We start from the raw sequence: 16,715 nt of genomic DNA, 5'->3' as shown, positions 1-16,715 counted from the left end.
TCAAAGAAAAGAAGGTTGATAGAGAATTTAATAACAGTCTTCAAATACAAAAGGATATCAGCCAGTTGTCCTCTGTGTCTCCTGAAGATAGAATACCAGCCTTAACTTGCAACAAGGAAGGTTTAGGTTAAATATAAGGCATACTATTCTAACTATGAGTGTGGTAAAACACTTGGACAGATTACCCAGAGAGATTACAGAATTCCAAGAATCATATGTTTTTAACTACTGGTAAAGAAACATTTGTTTGGGATGATTTAAATAGAAATGTTCCTATCTTGAGTAGGGGATTGAACTATATGACCTCCTGAGGTCCCTTCTAGCCCTAACTTTCTAAGATTCTACAAAGATACATGTTTGAATCCTCTCAGTTTTAGGAGGACTAGCTTTAGATTTCACAACTAGAACATTCAGTCCAAGGTACTGCAGTTAATACTGAATTTAAGGCCACTGTCTGTAAGGTAGGTACCTCCACTCTGGGCGCGCTGTATTGCAAGATGATGGAGTGTACATATGAGCTGTCTAGTGTTAAGTACTTCAGATTTAAGGAGGAACAAGAATTCAAAGAAATCCTTGTGACCAGTATTTCCTTCCATCTGGATAAAAGTGTCTTTCTACTCAGCACCTAGGTGTTCTAGGTCACCCTTGTGAGGTATGTAGGTCTCCTCAGTCATTTTCCTAATCTGCTAACCCTGCTGAACTGTATCACTTCCTTAGGGCAAGGGGCCAAATTTTTAGGCACAGCAATGCCTAAAGCAGATGCCTACAATATTGATTTTAATTTCTCTCATAGGCTCTTAAGTCATATAAATGTTTTAGTTTACACTTGGTCCTATTCAATTAATTATGTCTATTGCTATTTGACTTTTTAATTATACATACAGTATTAACATTCACATTCAACATTATGAAAGACCTTATATCATACTTCAAATCCCATTTTCCCTTTATAAGGGCTATATGCTTAATTCTCTAACACATAAATGAAAAGCCAAGATGACAACATATAAAAAAAGAAATAATACTTTCGGGAAAATACGAGATTGATATGACCGACACTGTGTAACAGATTATCATAAATAACTGGAAAGAATAGAAACATTATAATACACAAATAAGTTCAGACAAATGAGAGCTAAACTATTTCTGAAACTATAATCAATAGGAATATATTCAATATCAATTTTTTTATTTCATTCTTTATCCATAGTATTATAGTGTTTGCTTTTAAAATGCATCAATGATTTTACTGGGTAGTTTGGCTAATTTCACAGTAAAATTGCTGGAACGCCAATAAAATTGTAACAGCACTGCTGATTCTGAAGACAAATATGACCTCAGAAAGACCTCTATTTCTGTGGAAAGAAATATAAATATACAATATATATGATATATTAGTTAGAATAGTTTGCAGTGTTCGGGGGTGGAGGGAAACCTCTGTGGGAAGACAAACTATAATTTCCCTAAGGAAAATATTTTTTTGCTACAAAGAGTAAATATAAGATCATAGATTTTTTATTACCTGATTATGAATAATTAATAAACAAACAAGGATGAATACATAGTTATTTTTAGACATACAGCTGTAAGACAGATACACTGAATCAAATTTATAGATTGCTTTACATGACCAGGATATTTGTAGCTATTTATAAAAGCACCCACACAAAACTCCCATTTTTAGTAGCTGCACCTAAGTAATGAAATATATTCTGCTTTGAAAATCTTATTTTGATTAGTCTTTACAAAAGTATAACTATTTAATGTAAAAAATCTTAGTCAATACCATTTAGAGGTATTTTATATTTATACATGTTAAACATTTTTTAGAATATAAATGTGAATAAGAAGATGGTGATGAGGATGATTTCAGGCATTTAAAATAAATGCAGATTTCAATTATTTCCATGAGTACGGTAATGATTACAAAATATAAGGCATAATGTGGCACTCCCCACAAAATAGCCAAAAAACAAAACTACCACTTACTTTTCATTACAAATAGGAGATTTTGTGAAAGGGAATCTTTGTTTTTCACAATTGCTCCAGCAATTTCATATGTCACCTGCAATAAATTATAATAATAATATTAGTAAAGATTAAGACCTCTATATCAAGCATTTTAGCTACAAAATACATGTTAAAGACATTCTTTGTACGCAAACCAAATTCCAACTGAATATATCCTGTGTCTAGCATTTTCCTAATACAATATTGACTAGGAAAGTGTGCAAAAATGTAGTCAAACTGACTTTGAAATTTAACATTTATTACTATTTCGAATTTTGGTATCAACCATTTCCTTGCTTCTCATTTGACAAAATCAGATCAGTACTAGGGATGGCTAGAAAACTAGTTTTGTTTTAAAAAAATGCAGTGTCAATATTTGTCTCCATTAGGATGTAGAATTAAAGTTAGACTTAAAAAAATGCCAACAAGCAATGCATTAAACCCCTTCTCCCAACACATGAAATGGTTTGGTGGGTAGGGTGTCAACTGTAGTGGGGGAAGACCCAATTCAAGTTTTTAGTCTGACTGATTTGCCTCATGAATCAAGTGAGTAGTCTGACCTCCAGACTAATGGGCATTCTTGAGTGAAGCACTCAGTCCCTACCATTGAAATTGGTCCATTGTGCACTAAATAGTCAGTTGGCTAGTAAGTGTGCGGGCTTGACTTTCTAACCCAGTAGTTAAGTTGTCCACCTAAAATGTAGAAGATATAGGTCTTCTATTCTGGGTCAAGATTTTTTTTTTCATTTTTAATCAAAACAGCTTTGATAAATAGGCATGTTCTAAGCTTTAAAATCTTATGGAGAGATGAAGAGTTATTCTGCAGACTCACCAGTTAGCCAGAGTAAATTAGACTCACAGAACTAGTCTTAGTAGCCACATCAACTAGTTTTAATATCTACTGAAGCTAGTGGGACAGACAAGAAGTTATTTAGGGATAAACAATGGGCATTTTTACACATGCATGCACCGCATACAGCTGTATAAGCAGTGAAATGTATGTCAGCATGCATTAAATGGCAGTGGTCCACTTTTGATCTAAAATACATTGAAGGTATTTTAGTTCAAAAGCACATTGCTGCCATTTTCTCCACACTGACGTGCATTTCACCACTAATATAACTGTACACATTGCAGTGCGGTGCGTCTCAGCTCATTTGCGGAGCAGACACAATTAATTGAGTCAGCTCTGACACATCACATCCCTGGTGTGTCACAGTGTAAAAAAGTATGTGCATAAATGCCCAACGAGAATGCATAAGATATGAGGGGAAACTGAGCCAAACATATACAAATAAATAATCGAAGAGTAAATTTTGTTTGTTGTGTTCTTCTTTACTTGTCACATGTTTAAAATACAAAAGAAAAAAAATCTATGCTGCAAAATAAAAATGCTCACCAGAAAAAAAGAAATATTTAATTGTGTCTGAACACTGCATGATGTGGAAGCATGACAGATCTCTAGTAGCATAGACATTTGTTACCTCCTAGCAGGACTACAGCAATGTATTCTACCTAGGCATGAAACTGTAATTCTTTAGAAAACTACTTAGTATAAGAGCTTTTTTCCTATACAACAAAAGTTACTGCAAACACTTTTCTTCTGCTCACAATATTGGCTCTCCATAGAACATCACATTTAAGAGCTTGGTTCTAAACTTCAAGGACCTTAATGGCTTAAGTCAAAGATCTTAAAAAACTCCACCTAAAACACTAAGATGGGGACTCCACTCAGCTCCATGCATTTGTCCATTTTAAGGAGAAAAGTTTGTCTGTGCAAGACACAAAGCCTTATTAGGACCTGTCCACAATGACAGGAACTCCTGCAGGATCCATTCTGTTAGCAAAACACACTTATTTGATGGAGACTTCAACAACTAATAATATCCAACACCTCCTCTTCCTTCTCCCCCCCAAAGAAAAACAAAACACGAACTCAAAACACAGCTAAATACAATTAAAAGCATAAGAAGTACCATATTGGGTGAGACCAATCGCTTGTTTAGCCCAGTAATCTGTTCCTGACAGTGGCAGGGGTGGATGCTATAGAGGGAATGTATCCCCTATTCAGTACCCTTCCTGGCATCCACCATTTTTGGTTTAGAGATGCCAGAGGAAACATCTCCAACTGTTTTGTTCAATAGCCATCAATAGATAGATCTATCATCCCTAAATGTATTTGTTCCCTTTGGGCGCGTCTACATGAGATGTGTTCATGTGCATTAACGTAGTTTAATGCTCATTAAAGGTGCATGTCTACACATTCATGTCCTTAATGAGCATTAAAATGGCAAATATAGGCTAATCGTGCCTAAATGTAATACCTGCAAATGCATGATTTAAGCATGGTTAGTTAAAGCACGTTAGTGGTCATGTAGACATGACCTAGCACTAACTCCTGGCTGGCTGCCTCTCATCCCCCAGGGCTGGGCTGTTCTCTGACAGCCCCTAGCTACAGCCTATAAAAGCCAGAAGCCATTTTGTGCCTCAGGACTCATGTTCCAGGAGCCTGGACAAGACTGCTGATCTGTGCAGGAGCCCAGCAGGCCCCGTGCGCCCTCCTGGAGCTGTCTCTGTCTGACCTGCCCCCTTCCAGAGCTGCTGCTTGGCCACAGGTAAGTGTTGTAAAGGGCTACAGCTTGCTGCACCCCTTGCCCAGCCCAGAGATTCCCCCAGCGCTGATGCCTGGCTGTCTCTGACAATAAAGCCAGCACCTGCTCCCTGCTGCTGCTCACCCCCACCTGTCTCCTGTGCTTGCAGAAATTGTGGTGAAGTGCCTCCACAGCATGGCTTCTAGTCCCTGGCCATGCTTCTGCTCTAGGCACTGCTGACAGAGATAGCCATGCAGAGGCCCAGAGGGCTGGTGCAGGATGACCATGTTGTCGTTCATCCCCCTGTCAAGCTCCGGCCCCATTCGCATGTTCACACCCATGCCAACTACCAGGGCCCCCAACTGGACCCAGGAGAAGGTGGGTGATTTCATGGTGCTCTGGGCTAGGGCCATGCCAATGTGCAGAAGCAGTTCACAGGATGGAAGCTCAAAGGCCCACATTTATGAGGCCCTGTCAGGCAAGATGCAGGAGTGAGGGCACTCTCAGTCAGCACGGCATATAAAGTTCAAAGTCTTGTGGGCTCAGTGGATGGCCATGACCGGTTTCAATCGTCAGCCTGGTCATGCCCAAAAGTCCATGCCCTTTATGTGGGAGCTGACCAGAAAGTTGGTGCCCTGGGAGCCAGGCCACACCCCTGTGAGTGCCACCAGCAGGGGTTGCCTGCCCAAGCCCCTGCCCTGCCCTGACACTTCCGGTGACATGTGACTGGAGGAGGTGACCTCAGGCCTTCAGTACCCTGCCCTACCCTCGTGCCTGGGTGCTGCATCCACTGGCAGATTGGAGAGACTGGCTCAGTGGCTGCTCCACCCTTGGCGCAGCCCCAGACACCAGCACAAGGAGTGGCCAGCCAGTACCAGTTCCTCCCTGAAGGGTGCCCTGGCCAGGTGCCAGCCTGCCGCACACTGTGGGCCATACATACTGGACGTAGCCAAACACCGTCACTGATGGAGAGGCCTACGCCAAGCTGCCAGCCCTGGACACATGGTAAGTCCTGCACTGGGGGAGGGGAAAGACCCTCCCAGTTCTGCCCCTGCCCCCACTCCCTGCCTGGCCCACCTGCAGTCCCCTGGCCGTAGGTTTCCCCTCCCACAGCATGCAAACAGGCAAAACACAGTTCAGAATTTTATTGAGCAGCCCGTGTCCCCACAGTTAGGTGGGCACAGGCCTCTCACATGCCAAGGAAGGCATCAATGCCAGCAGTGATGTCCTTCTTGGCATATGGGGGCAGGAACGTGTAACACTGTGACAGGTAGCCCTCCAGGTGGCAGTGGAGGTTATGGGGTAGCTCAAGCTTGCTGCCTGCACTGTTGTAGTACAGGGTCCCAAACCAGAAGTGCAAGTATGCCTGGGGCACCAGGGGGATCAGCCACAGCAGGGGATAGTGGCTTGGGCACCCCTCAACCTGCACAAACAGCTCATCGTGCACCTTCCAGGCCACACATGGTAGGGACATGCTTGGGGTGCAGCAGTGGTTCAGGGAGGGTCCTGGCTCCAGGGTGCTTCTCTGGAGAGGCTCCCTCTGCGGAGGGTGGGGGTATTGGCAGACCCTTGCCTCAGTTGTCTGGGAGTCCCACGTTCCCCAAACCTGGGTGCCATGGCCTGGGCAGCAGAGCTTTTGGCCTGCAGAGAGAAGAGCAGAAGAGTGGGGTTTGGAGCCATGGCAGCGGGTGTTGCCAGCAGCCTGGTCTGTCCTGCCCTGAGAAGAGGGTGGGGGAGGCAGGCTGCCCTGATGGAAAATGCCCTGGTGAAAAATATGTGGGAGAAACCAAATAACAACTGTGGACCAGAATGAAAGGACACTAAAAATCCATCAAAGACAAAAATATCCAACTGCCTGTGGGTGCCAACTTCTCACAAGACAATCACTCCCTCTCCGATCCCTCAGTTCTAATCCTCAAAGGGAACTTACAAAACACCTCTCATAGGTGAGCCTATGAACTTCACTTCATAAATGTACTGGATACAAAAAATCATGGATTTAATATAGACATTGGATTTATGACACATTACAACCTGCCTGGCATCTGACTCACGAGGTCACCTGCCCCAAGCTGACCACTTGCATGCTCCACCCTCCTCTCCTATCTCTACTCTTTGTCTTCCAAACTTCCACTCATTTGCTTTTACCTTGTTTTCTACCTTGGAGAACTCATAACAGCAGCAGAGTCTCTCAATGCCTGAAGAAGGGTGTTTGTACCTGAAAGCTTGTAAACATTTTTTTTTAACTATTTAGTTGGTCTGATAAAAAATATCACATATACCCAAGAACCTTGCATGCTAGCACAGCATAGAGCAGGAGACAGTGATGAAACATGTGGAATCAGAAAAAATAAATGCCTTAAACTTTGATCATTTGAGTTATAAGATAACATAACCGCTTTGTGAAGAATTGCTGGCTCTGTACAGTAGAAGAGATAAGGGAAAGTGTTTGTTCTTTTTAACTCCTCTGCAACTGCTTCGCTCACCGCGGCCTTGAAGATAGCAAAAAGTATGTACAACTCTGATTTCCAGGCGCAAGAAGGAGGTTTGTGAAGTAACCTCGCCTCCCCCATAAGTTCCCATCCTGATAACAGCAAAGAAGTAATGAAGTAATGTTTATAGCTGCTTTTCTAGCTAATTTCACTATATGATCACGTGAGTTGTAAGCAACTGTTAAAAAGTATAGAAGCCTCCTGATTTTGCTCTTGGGGGGGGGGGGAACCCCTTCCAAGTGCTTGGGAGATCCATGTCAGTTTGGGGTCCTCCCTACAGCTGTAGTTTCTTTTGAATAAAAGCTTCTGCTGACCTGACCCAAAAGTATGCTGCGTGTGTTTCCACAACAAACACTAACTTCCCTCATTTATGAGTGAGTCTATCCTGAAGCCTCTCTCTCTTTGTCGGTGAGAAAACTGAGTCCAAAGTGGTAGCATTAGCATTGGTACTGAATTCTTAACATATATATGTGTATTCAAATTTCCACACATAATTCTGCATTGCTGTAAGATATTACAGGTGTGTAGGAATGTTAAAAAAGATTATGATTAAATGCTACACCATGAATAAGGCTGGAACCAAGGCCTATATAAAAATATATATTCAGTACAAACAAGCAAAAAAGGTTTTGCGTAAATCACTCAAGACCTGAAATCTGAGTTTCAAACTTGACCTTAATACTTACAACTCTAAAGATGATGTCAAATAAACAATGCCAACAAATGAAGCACGGAAGTGCCTAGTTTTTAGGCACCCTACTCATGGAGTAGAATGCATGTAGAACCTCATTAGGAGCCTACACTCCCTATTTAACGCATGGAGAATTAGGTGGTTCAGAAAGATCCAAAACAGCTAGTACATGAGCAAGGAGCTGCCACTTAAACTTTGCTGAACCCAAGGTTGTGTCTTTGTGCTAAGGTACCAGATTCATGCCCTTCACTTGGAATTCATAGATCCTGAAATCAAGTGCTTACAACCATTCCTTCAGCCACTAAAGCAGGGGTCGCACTTAGCAGCTGGTGATGAGCAAACTTCAGTGTAGTGAAGGGACAGCCAAGATGGCTCAGATACCAAAAGAGATCTAGCTGCAGCAGCTAGCAGTGCTAGGTTAGCTAATTTACTCTGTCATATAGAGAGCTCTGTCATATAAAGTGCTGCTATTGCTATATTGCTACCAGTACTGTGACATAGGGTAAGTCCCCCTAGATACACAGAGTGTCCTTGAAGTGTGACTTCCCAGAAGACAGTCTGATGAGGCCAGCAGGCACTTCAGGTGGCAAAACAGGAAGAGATTAGGCACTGTTACCTCTTACTGTACATAGTTGCATATAAGTTTATGTATGTAATATAGAGTTGCTCCACACCACAAGCCTCCAGATATTACAGGTACAGAAGCTAACTTGGGCTTCTGTATACTGCAATGTACAGAGCAGAGACAGCAGCTAGACTCTAGACTCCCCCAGGAAGTGGGAGACCTAGGTGTATTTTTCTTTAGCTGAAGTGATGCTGATGAGGGTGCACATCTCCTACCTATCAAAACTGTTCTATCTTCCATGTCATAAAGGTTGGAGAAACTCTCAATTCCTCCTGATGAAGCTGTGCCACTGTGTAGAAAAATATTCAAGATTCTTATATGTCATATAATGGCTGTTTAATGTCATTGACAAAAACAGTCCTACCAGGAGAGATAAGGACCTGGGACTCCCCTGTTACAGATGAGTGCTCTAGCTAGATTATTTTAAAGCAATGCTCCTTCTTACAATCTTTCTCTAGCCACATTGAATTTTGAATTAATTGCTGCATAGTGGCATAGCTTCAAAGGGAAGAATGGAAAATGTACCCTACCCACCTTCAAGCTAGAATAACCCAGTGGTTAGTGTAGTCTTCTGTGAAAAGGCAGGAAATGTTTGACTTTTGTGAAGTTGAGAAGATAACTGAAACCAGACCTTTCAGCTCCTGGGCAAATACCTAACCACTAGATTATTATATCTGAGATTATAATATCCAACAATTGAAATCTTCCACTGCATTATTTGGGGAGCCTGACCTTGATAGTGTGTAATGGGCCCACTCTAAAAGTGCCTATTGAATTTGATCCGTTAGGGGACTTGTGCAGAGAAAAGCCTGCTCTTGGATGCTGACTGGCCTGAGACATGACATAAGTGCTGAGCTATTCAGGTGGGGGCAGTTGTGGTCAAGTGCAGAAGTAGAATTCTAGGCACATAACAAATTTAAAGCCAGACAGAGGTGATTTTTAGCCTTCTCAAGAGTTAGGGAGCAGCTAAGCAGGGGCCTTCATAGGTTGACACTTTGGACTCTGGCACCTGGGTTCTGTATAAGTCCTGCTTTAAGCCTTTATTGAATCTACTCTCTATCTCCCTTAGGCACTTTTGAAAATTTTATCCTTCGCCTAAGCACTTTTAATAATGCATTATGGCTGTAAACATATAATTAAGATTAGTAATACTAATCAGCATTAAACTGTTTCAGTAAGGCCATTTGACAATTACACAGAAAAAAAGATTAAATTACTTGAATCCATATATGTTACATTAATTACATCATTTGACAATTACTGCATATGACATCTGTCAGAAAAAAGTATGACAATTGAATAGATTTTTTTCCCATGACAGATGCATTACTATGCAATTTTCTAATGGCATCTATTATGAACATGCAACATAGTAAACTCTTAGGATAATTTAAGTACACTATTAAGTACTTTAGTGCACTTAAAGTAAATGTTCTACCTTACTTTCCATAAAAGATAATTAACAGAACTTATGCTACAAAATCCATAACAGCAATTCTTGATTGAGTGTCTTAGGCTTTAACAATTTTAGATAAAAAAGAGCTACTATCAGTGGTAACAGTAGATAAATATAGCATAAGGAGGGAATACATTGTGAATAAGTGTCTACACTGAAGTAAAAAGACACAGGGAACCTGAGGTATGCTATAATTATTTTTATAACACATCTCAAATATCTGATAGAAAACACAAAATAGTTCATATAAAACCTGTTATGAAGGAATTATTTTTCTCCCTTATACCTCTGCTGTAGAAGTGGTCAGTTAAAACATTGCTTGAAGACACTTGAAACATTGAATAGACATGAAATTTACTGTCTCAATCCACAAGTAACAAAAAGATGTTCTTCAGGTTGCCAGCCATGTAAATTCAACCTTTCACACTGTTACTAATGCTACTCCTGAATGTTAATTTCTCCACTTCTCTCACACTTCTTGTGCACTTTCTTCCATGCCACACTTTACACATGAAATAGCAACCCTAATTTAAGCTCATTCCCATCTCTTCTCCTCTCTTTCTTCCTCAACCTCTGCTGCAATGCCTACAAGAAAATATTAAGCAGCAGCTAGGTGGGCTGATATTTAAAAACAATTGTAAATGTTTCATAATGAAAATGTACACATAGTTAGCTTCTGTAATTGTATGGCCCTGTTATCTTAACATCTGCTTAACTTTCACATTTCCCTCTTATTAATTAAATTAATTTAGTGCATATTGGCTTAAATTCTTGTTCCTTGAAGAAAGGACTATTTATTACTACGTAATTGTATGACACATACTCCAATGAGAATGACATCGTGGTTGAAACCTTTAAGATTTACACAATATACATTGTAAAATTAGCAATGAAATATGTACAGTACTGTATTACATATTACTTCAATAACAATAGAAGAAACAACAAAAGTGGAATTTAATTTTGGTTTGAAAAATGTATTATATACAGAAGGGAGGATTTTTTTCTTATTTTCTATAAACAGGTTAAATATAAAGGTTTCCCTTACTTTAGTTCAACAGAATTAGTGATTGGTCCAAAAATGAATATGGAATCTAACTCCCACTAAAATTTTAGGGAATATATATTTCTGTACCCATGATTTTGGCCTTTAATGAATCCAACCATGAAACAGGATGAGAAGTATCACAATCTGAACTTAGATCTAGCTCAATTTTTTTCAAAAATAATGCCTGACTAATACCAAAATGGTATCAAAATATATATATTTCTATTGTGTTATATTATGTTGTAATGGAGGGTATGGTCTGTTGATCTGATAGCATTACACTATTGTGACATGTTACCTATAGTTCGTATAATTATTTAATATTCAGTGTTTATAGAATTTTCAGCCACCATACTTACAAGGTGATTGAGATTTAGACATTTATCTTAATTCATTGTAAAAACAAACATTTTAATTCAATTATTGGTAAGAACATTTTTTCATTATATTTAATTAAAAAAATAATAATGAATCTACTCAGTTAAGATACTGGCACACTGGACCAGAAGCCATAGTTTATTACTTTTCTGCTAGGAGATAAAGCTATGTAGATTAACAGAAGCTATTCAGTTTTTGATGAACCAGCAAGATCACTTAAAAGCTTGAACCTATTAATCACTTTAGTTTTATTTTAAGAACAAAACTTTGTTATGTGACCATTACTCATATATTCTCATGAAGATTTATTCTAAGAATCTGGTAGAAGTAACAGACCACCAAAAAGTAAATGCAACTGGAAACAATATTTATTTAAGGAGGTTTGAACCCTGCTCTCTTCCATTTTACAGGAAGACCAGTAAATGAACCTCTAAAATCTGGTCTGATAAAATCACACAACTAACTTTTGTATGTGAAAGAGAACGTTATGGTCAAAAAACCTTTAGTGGCTTGGTACAGCCTAGACTACACTGTTTTGATTGTTATGTCTGGGGAAACAGCCTGGGGATAAAATAAAGAAAATGAAAGCTTCCCTATTGATTAATTTTTCTCCTTTGTCTTTATATTTAAAGGTTCATTTTCAGAGTCTGCCATACTGTAAGTTCTCTCACAGAAAGCTCCCATTGGTGAAGGTGAGTTGACACTTGAGAGAGGTATTTTTGACACATGCATAGATGAGAAATTGAACAGACATTGATCTGCACTTAAAGGGCATTATGTAAACAGCTTTAAAGAGTAAAGAAATTGGTCATCCAGTCTGATCGGTTTATTATAGCACCATTGGTCAAAACAGTAGTGATGCATACAATATCAAGGGGTCTATCTGATTTGTTAATGTGCTTACATATTTAGGCAGTATGAAGCTTGTTTTATGGTGACAAACTTTTCAAGTAACAGGAACAACATGCAAAAAGAATCTCTCAAGAATCAGGAGAATGCTGACTGCCTTTGATGGTTAAAGGTTTGACTATTCGGATAATATAAAAACGATACATTGAAAAAAACTACTAATCATCCCAACCACAACAAAAAAACAATCTAAAGTCACCACATCTGCTCTGAAGAGAATATGTAGGACACCCACATTGCTGACCTGAAATCTGCCTTTACAACATAAGGACACTCCAGCAGAAAAATAGACCATGTCTTTGAAGGAGACACTCTGCAGTAATCTGCTACAATAACAAAGAACCCTCACTTATGGCCACACAATGTGGTGGTCACCTACCCTCACATTTGAACCATTCAAAAGAACCATCAAACAATTACAGACTATACTTGATAAATATCAGACCTTGAAATAATATTCCCAGCCCTTCTGCTCCTGGGTTTTAAACAACCACCTAACCTTGCCCAACTCATCATCAGAAGCAAACTTTACACTGTTCAAGAGACATCAAATGGGACAAGGCCTTGCTTCAACAATAGATACAAAATCTGACAGTGTATCTCCACTGCTACAACAATCAACACACCCCAACAATGAGCCTATGCACGCTCAACCCAAAATGTAGTATATCTTAATCAGGGGACCAAATGTCCTACATGGCTGAAACTAGACTAATACTACAAACCAAGCTGAATGATCACAGGAAAAAGTTTAAAAAGAAAGACACACAAACATGTGTAAGGGAACACTTTTCACAGAACAACTATTCACTTTCTGACCTCACTAGCCTTGTGTTTAAGGAAAATTTAAATAACATATTCAAAAGGTAAGTCTGGAAACAAAAGACGGTTGAATGCTAAGAACCAAAGATTGAACACTAATATTAACTTTGTGGCATATTATTATCTAAGTGACTCCAGATAACCTTTATTCACACTACAGAGGATAATGACCCCCTTTCTTTTTTAAAGGTTTTGATCCTCCACTAATCAAGCTATTCTTTCTTCTATGATTTGCTTGTCTGCTACCCCTGGAAATTTCTCTCTTCTCCAACTTCACAGACCTGAAAGATGTTTTTAAATCTTCCATTGTGCCTGCTTTTCCCTCAGACCTGAAGAAGACTGCATTGCATTTGAAAGCTTGTCTATGTCTATCACAACAATGCAGTTGATCTAATAAAAGATATAACCCACAGAAATCTATAAACATGATCTGTCAGATTACCTTATTGGTACTTTAAAACCACAGTTAGGATAAAAGAGGTATTTTGAGCCCTGGAAAAGGTACACTGGTGGAATATTATTCTTCCCGCTCAAAAACTACTTTCATCAGTGAGCTGACAGTTCAGTAATATAATTCATGTAAAGTCCTATGGCATATGGGTGCCAGTGCAGTGAATATTAATGTTCCATAAACCAGTGTCTTAGAATTCTACATTACATTTTATGGCTAGGGACAGACATTCAAAAAGCCCAAGCAAGAATGGATTCACTCTTTGCAGGTTAGTCTAAGCTGCACAGCTTAAACTGATTAATAACCGGACAGACATGCTCTGTTAAATCAGGAAATGCAGGCACATGCCTGCAGTGGCTCAAGCCAGAAGTTGGGGGGCACTAGAGTGTGCCTGCCAGTCACTGCCAAAGGGGAAGGAAGGGAGATGCCCTCCAAGGCTCTCACCCTTCCCTGCTGGAGCAGAGGGGGTATGGCCAGGCACCAGCCAGGGCTAGCAGACACAGAATATGCCAGCGTGGAGAAAAAGTCCTTTCTCTGAAGCAAGGTATTGAACACAGCAATTTTCAAAGCATACAACAGGGAACTACAAAAATCTTACCTAAGCTAAGATACAGCACAGTAAAACACAGCATACACAACTTAGCCTAATTTAAAATGTAAACCAGAAAGACAAGAGTTAGTTTTACTAGTCCTGAGGGCAGAGTGTTTCCTTACAGTCAGATATTCAGAAAGGCTTTGTTTACATGTTTTGCTTTATAATGTAAATGTAGCTCTCTGCATTCTTTGGTGAGGTTGTCTTCACCTTCCCTTTACACCTCCAGCATGTGTGATCACTGATGATTGTCAGGTCTTTGCCAAAACTTCCCACCTCTCAGTCTGGTCCTACAAATCTTAGCTCTGAAAATGTAGGGCTTGGATCTGCACACTGATCTGCTTGCCTCTTTCCCCCATTCCGGGACACACAGACAAACCAAACCACAGAGACTGCAGCCAAAGTCCTGGCAGTTCCAGGGGAGAGAGGGGACGGGGGGACAGAAGGAGTGATTAACTCTGTCCCTGTCTGTTTGCAGGTAAACCATGGTGGTATGGCTGGGGCTGGCAAACAGCAGCTGTGGTCCCCAGGGTTTGCCAGCAGAAGACAGGGTGGGGGGGGGGGGGGGGTAGGAGACAGAGGGAGAAATTTGCCTCAGGGGCCATGGCAGGCCAGTGTCTGGCCACACCCTGCCCCTGCTCTGGCTAGAGAGCAGAGGGAAGGGGCCAGCCATGCTGTGAAGCAGGGAGCCCCACCCAGCCCAAGAGCATGCCAGGATGCTGGGGGACTCTGGTTTATTTTAAATCAGGAAGGGGTCAGGGACAGACACTGCATAAACCAGTTTGAGCCAAATCAGTTAAGTATGATACTACATTCAACTAGGTTTATCTCAAACTGGTTTCAGCCATTTTCAAACAGGTTTATATGCACTGAACATCTGTTCTGTTACAGGTTTCAACTAGTTTCTGATTACTTAAACTTATGTGTAATGTCTGTCCCTAGCCTATTAGTGCAATTCTAGTTGACGGTGAAATGCATTTATTAAATACAATGAAAAGACAAATTGCTTAGACACTATTATGAAACTGCAATGGCTATGTCACCACCAAACTGTATCAGAAAGCAACCAACTGCAACAATCACCTCCATACTGCGTGCTTTCATCTTAAACACATCATTAGATCCACTGCCTACAGCTGAGCTCTCCATTACAACCAGATGTGCCCATATCTCATTAACTGAGATGCACATATTTGGGATTTGGAGCAGGTAGTCTTGCACTTAAAATATAATCCAAAAAGTGTAGCCACTCAAATCAGCAGAGCCAGACTCTGACCCTGCTTTGACCTACTACAATACCAACTCTGTGACAAGAACAACTAAATCCTTGCTGTTGTCACTTTCAGCTACCAGCTCAAATGCCTTGGATACATCATTATTGACTTCTGACCCCTCCTGGAAAATGACAACCATCTTAAGGGAGTCAAAGGGGACAAGCTTGTCATGGTTTACAGGTAAGCCCCCCAACCTCAAACATGGTCTCTCCAAGACTACCTCATAGTCTCACTAAAGCACCACATCTGGCTCTAGATCCCCTCATCAACACAGACCATATAATCACTAGACCAAACAATATGGATTATAATACCGGGGGTTCTTTCACCTGATTCTCTACCAATGCCATACAAGCCATTACCTGCTTACAGTGTGATTCTACTCTCTACATTAGACAGACAGAACGATGCCTATGTGAAAGAACGAATGGATATTGATCTGACGTCAATTTGAGGAAGACACAAAAGTCTGATAGACCACTGACCTCAGAGAAGCTGTTCTTAAACAACAAAACTTTAAAAACTAACTTGAACATGAAATTGTAAAACAAGAAATCATTTACAGCTGAACTCTGATAAGCAGGGATCCTGGTTCTCTCTGATAAAAAAAATCCCCAATTTTCAGATAACAAAAAGTAACCCCAAATCCACATTTTTCCATGATTAAAATGAAAATGAAATGCCATTTCATTTGAATCATGGAAAAATGTGAATTTTAAGTTACTTTTTCTGAAAATTGGGGATTTTTTAAATTAGATAAAACCAGGATCCTTGGTGATACGTATCATCTCAACAGAGATTTTGGATTCTTACCAGGCTATCATCAAGTCCTCATTTTTTAAATTTGGGATCTCCAAAGAAATGTCAGTGATAATTTTCTTTACACGTTACTTACTTCAGACTATGAAATAAGACTATAAAATGACTATGAAATTATACTGTTACTTTTCATAAGGAATTCTTATTTTCAATTGCCAAAACACCTGACATATTTAAAAATATGATTTGCTAAAAGTTTACACAATGGAAAAATCATAAATAATTTTAATAAAATCACTACCAAAATGTAAAATCACTACATCTAATATCTAGGTGCTAATGATATTGCAAAACTCCTATTTAGATTCCTAATATTTGTAAGAACCTAAGTTTCCAGTAGTTAAGTCCACTTAATGGCTAAATTTCCATGACTGGGCATGACAGAAGTGCCTAAATGTACATACTGGGCCAATTTCATGCCTAAATGTAAAGCTTAGCTGAATTCACAAATGAGGCACTTCTCTCCCTGTCTTGCCTGTAGAGACCAGTCTGGTAGATGGATTTTGAGTATACTTAATCCTGCAGAGAAGTCAGGAAGAATAAAGATATGGTGTTTC

The 16,715-nt window shown here is 39.8% G+C and overlaps 1 protein-coding gene across 1 annotated transcript in view; it reads right to left on the bottom strand.

The window, feature by feature from the left end:
* The window catches only part of MYO16 (myosin XVI), a 418,223-nt gene that overhangs the window by 152,506 nt on the left and 249,002 nt on the right, over nucleotides 1-16,715 (bottom strand). The window contains exon 21 of the mRNA XM_006017262.3: nucleotides 1,990-2,065. Coding sequence (XP_006017324.1) covers nucleotides 1,990-2,065 — 76 coding nt within the window. The remainder of the gene's footprint in view (nucleotides 1-1,989; nucleotides 2,066-16,715) is intronic.

The sequence above is a fragment of the Alligator sinensis genome, unplaced genomic scaffold (genome assembly GCF_000455745.1).
Source record: "Alligator sinensis unplaced genomic scaffold, ASM45574v1 scaffold288_1, whole genome shotgun sequence".
Taxonomy (NCBI): domain Eukaryota; kingdom Metazoa; phylum Chordata; order Crocodylia; family Alligatoridae; genus Alligator; species Alligator sinensis.
Note: the sequence above shows the minus strand (reverse complement) of the source record. Positions and strands in the feature narration are given on the sequence as shown.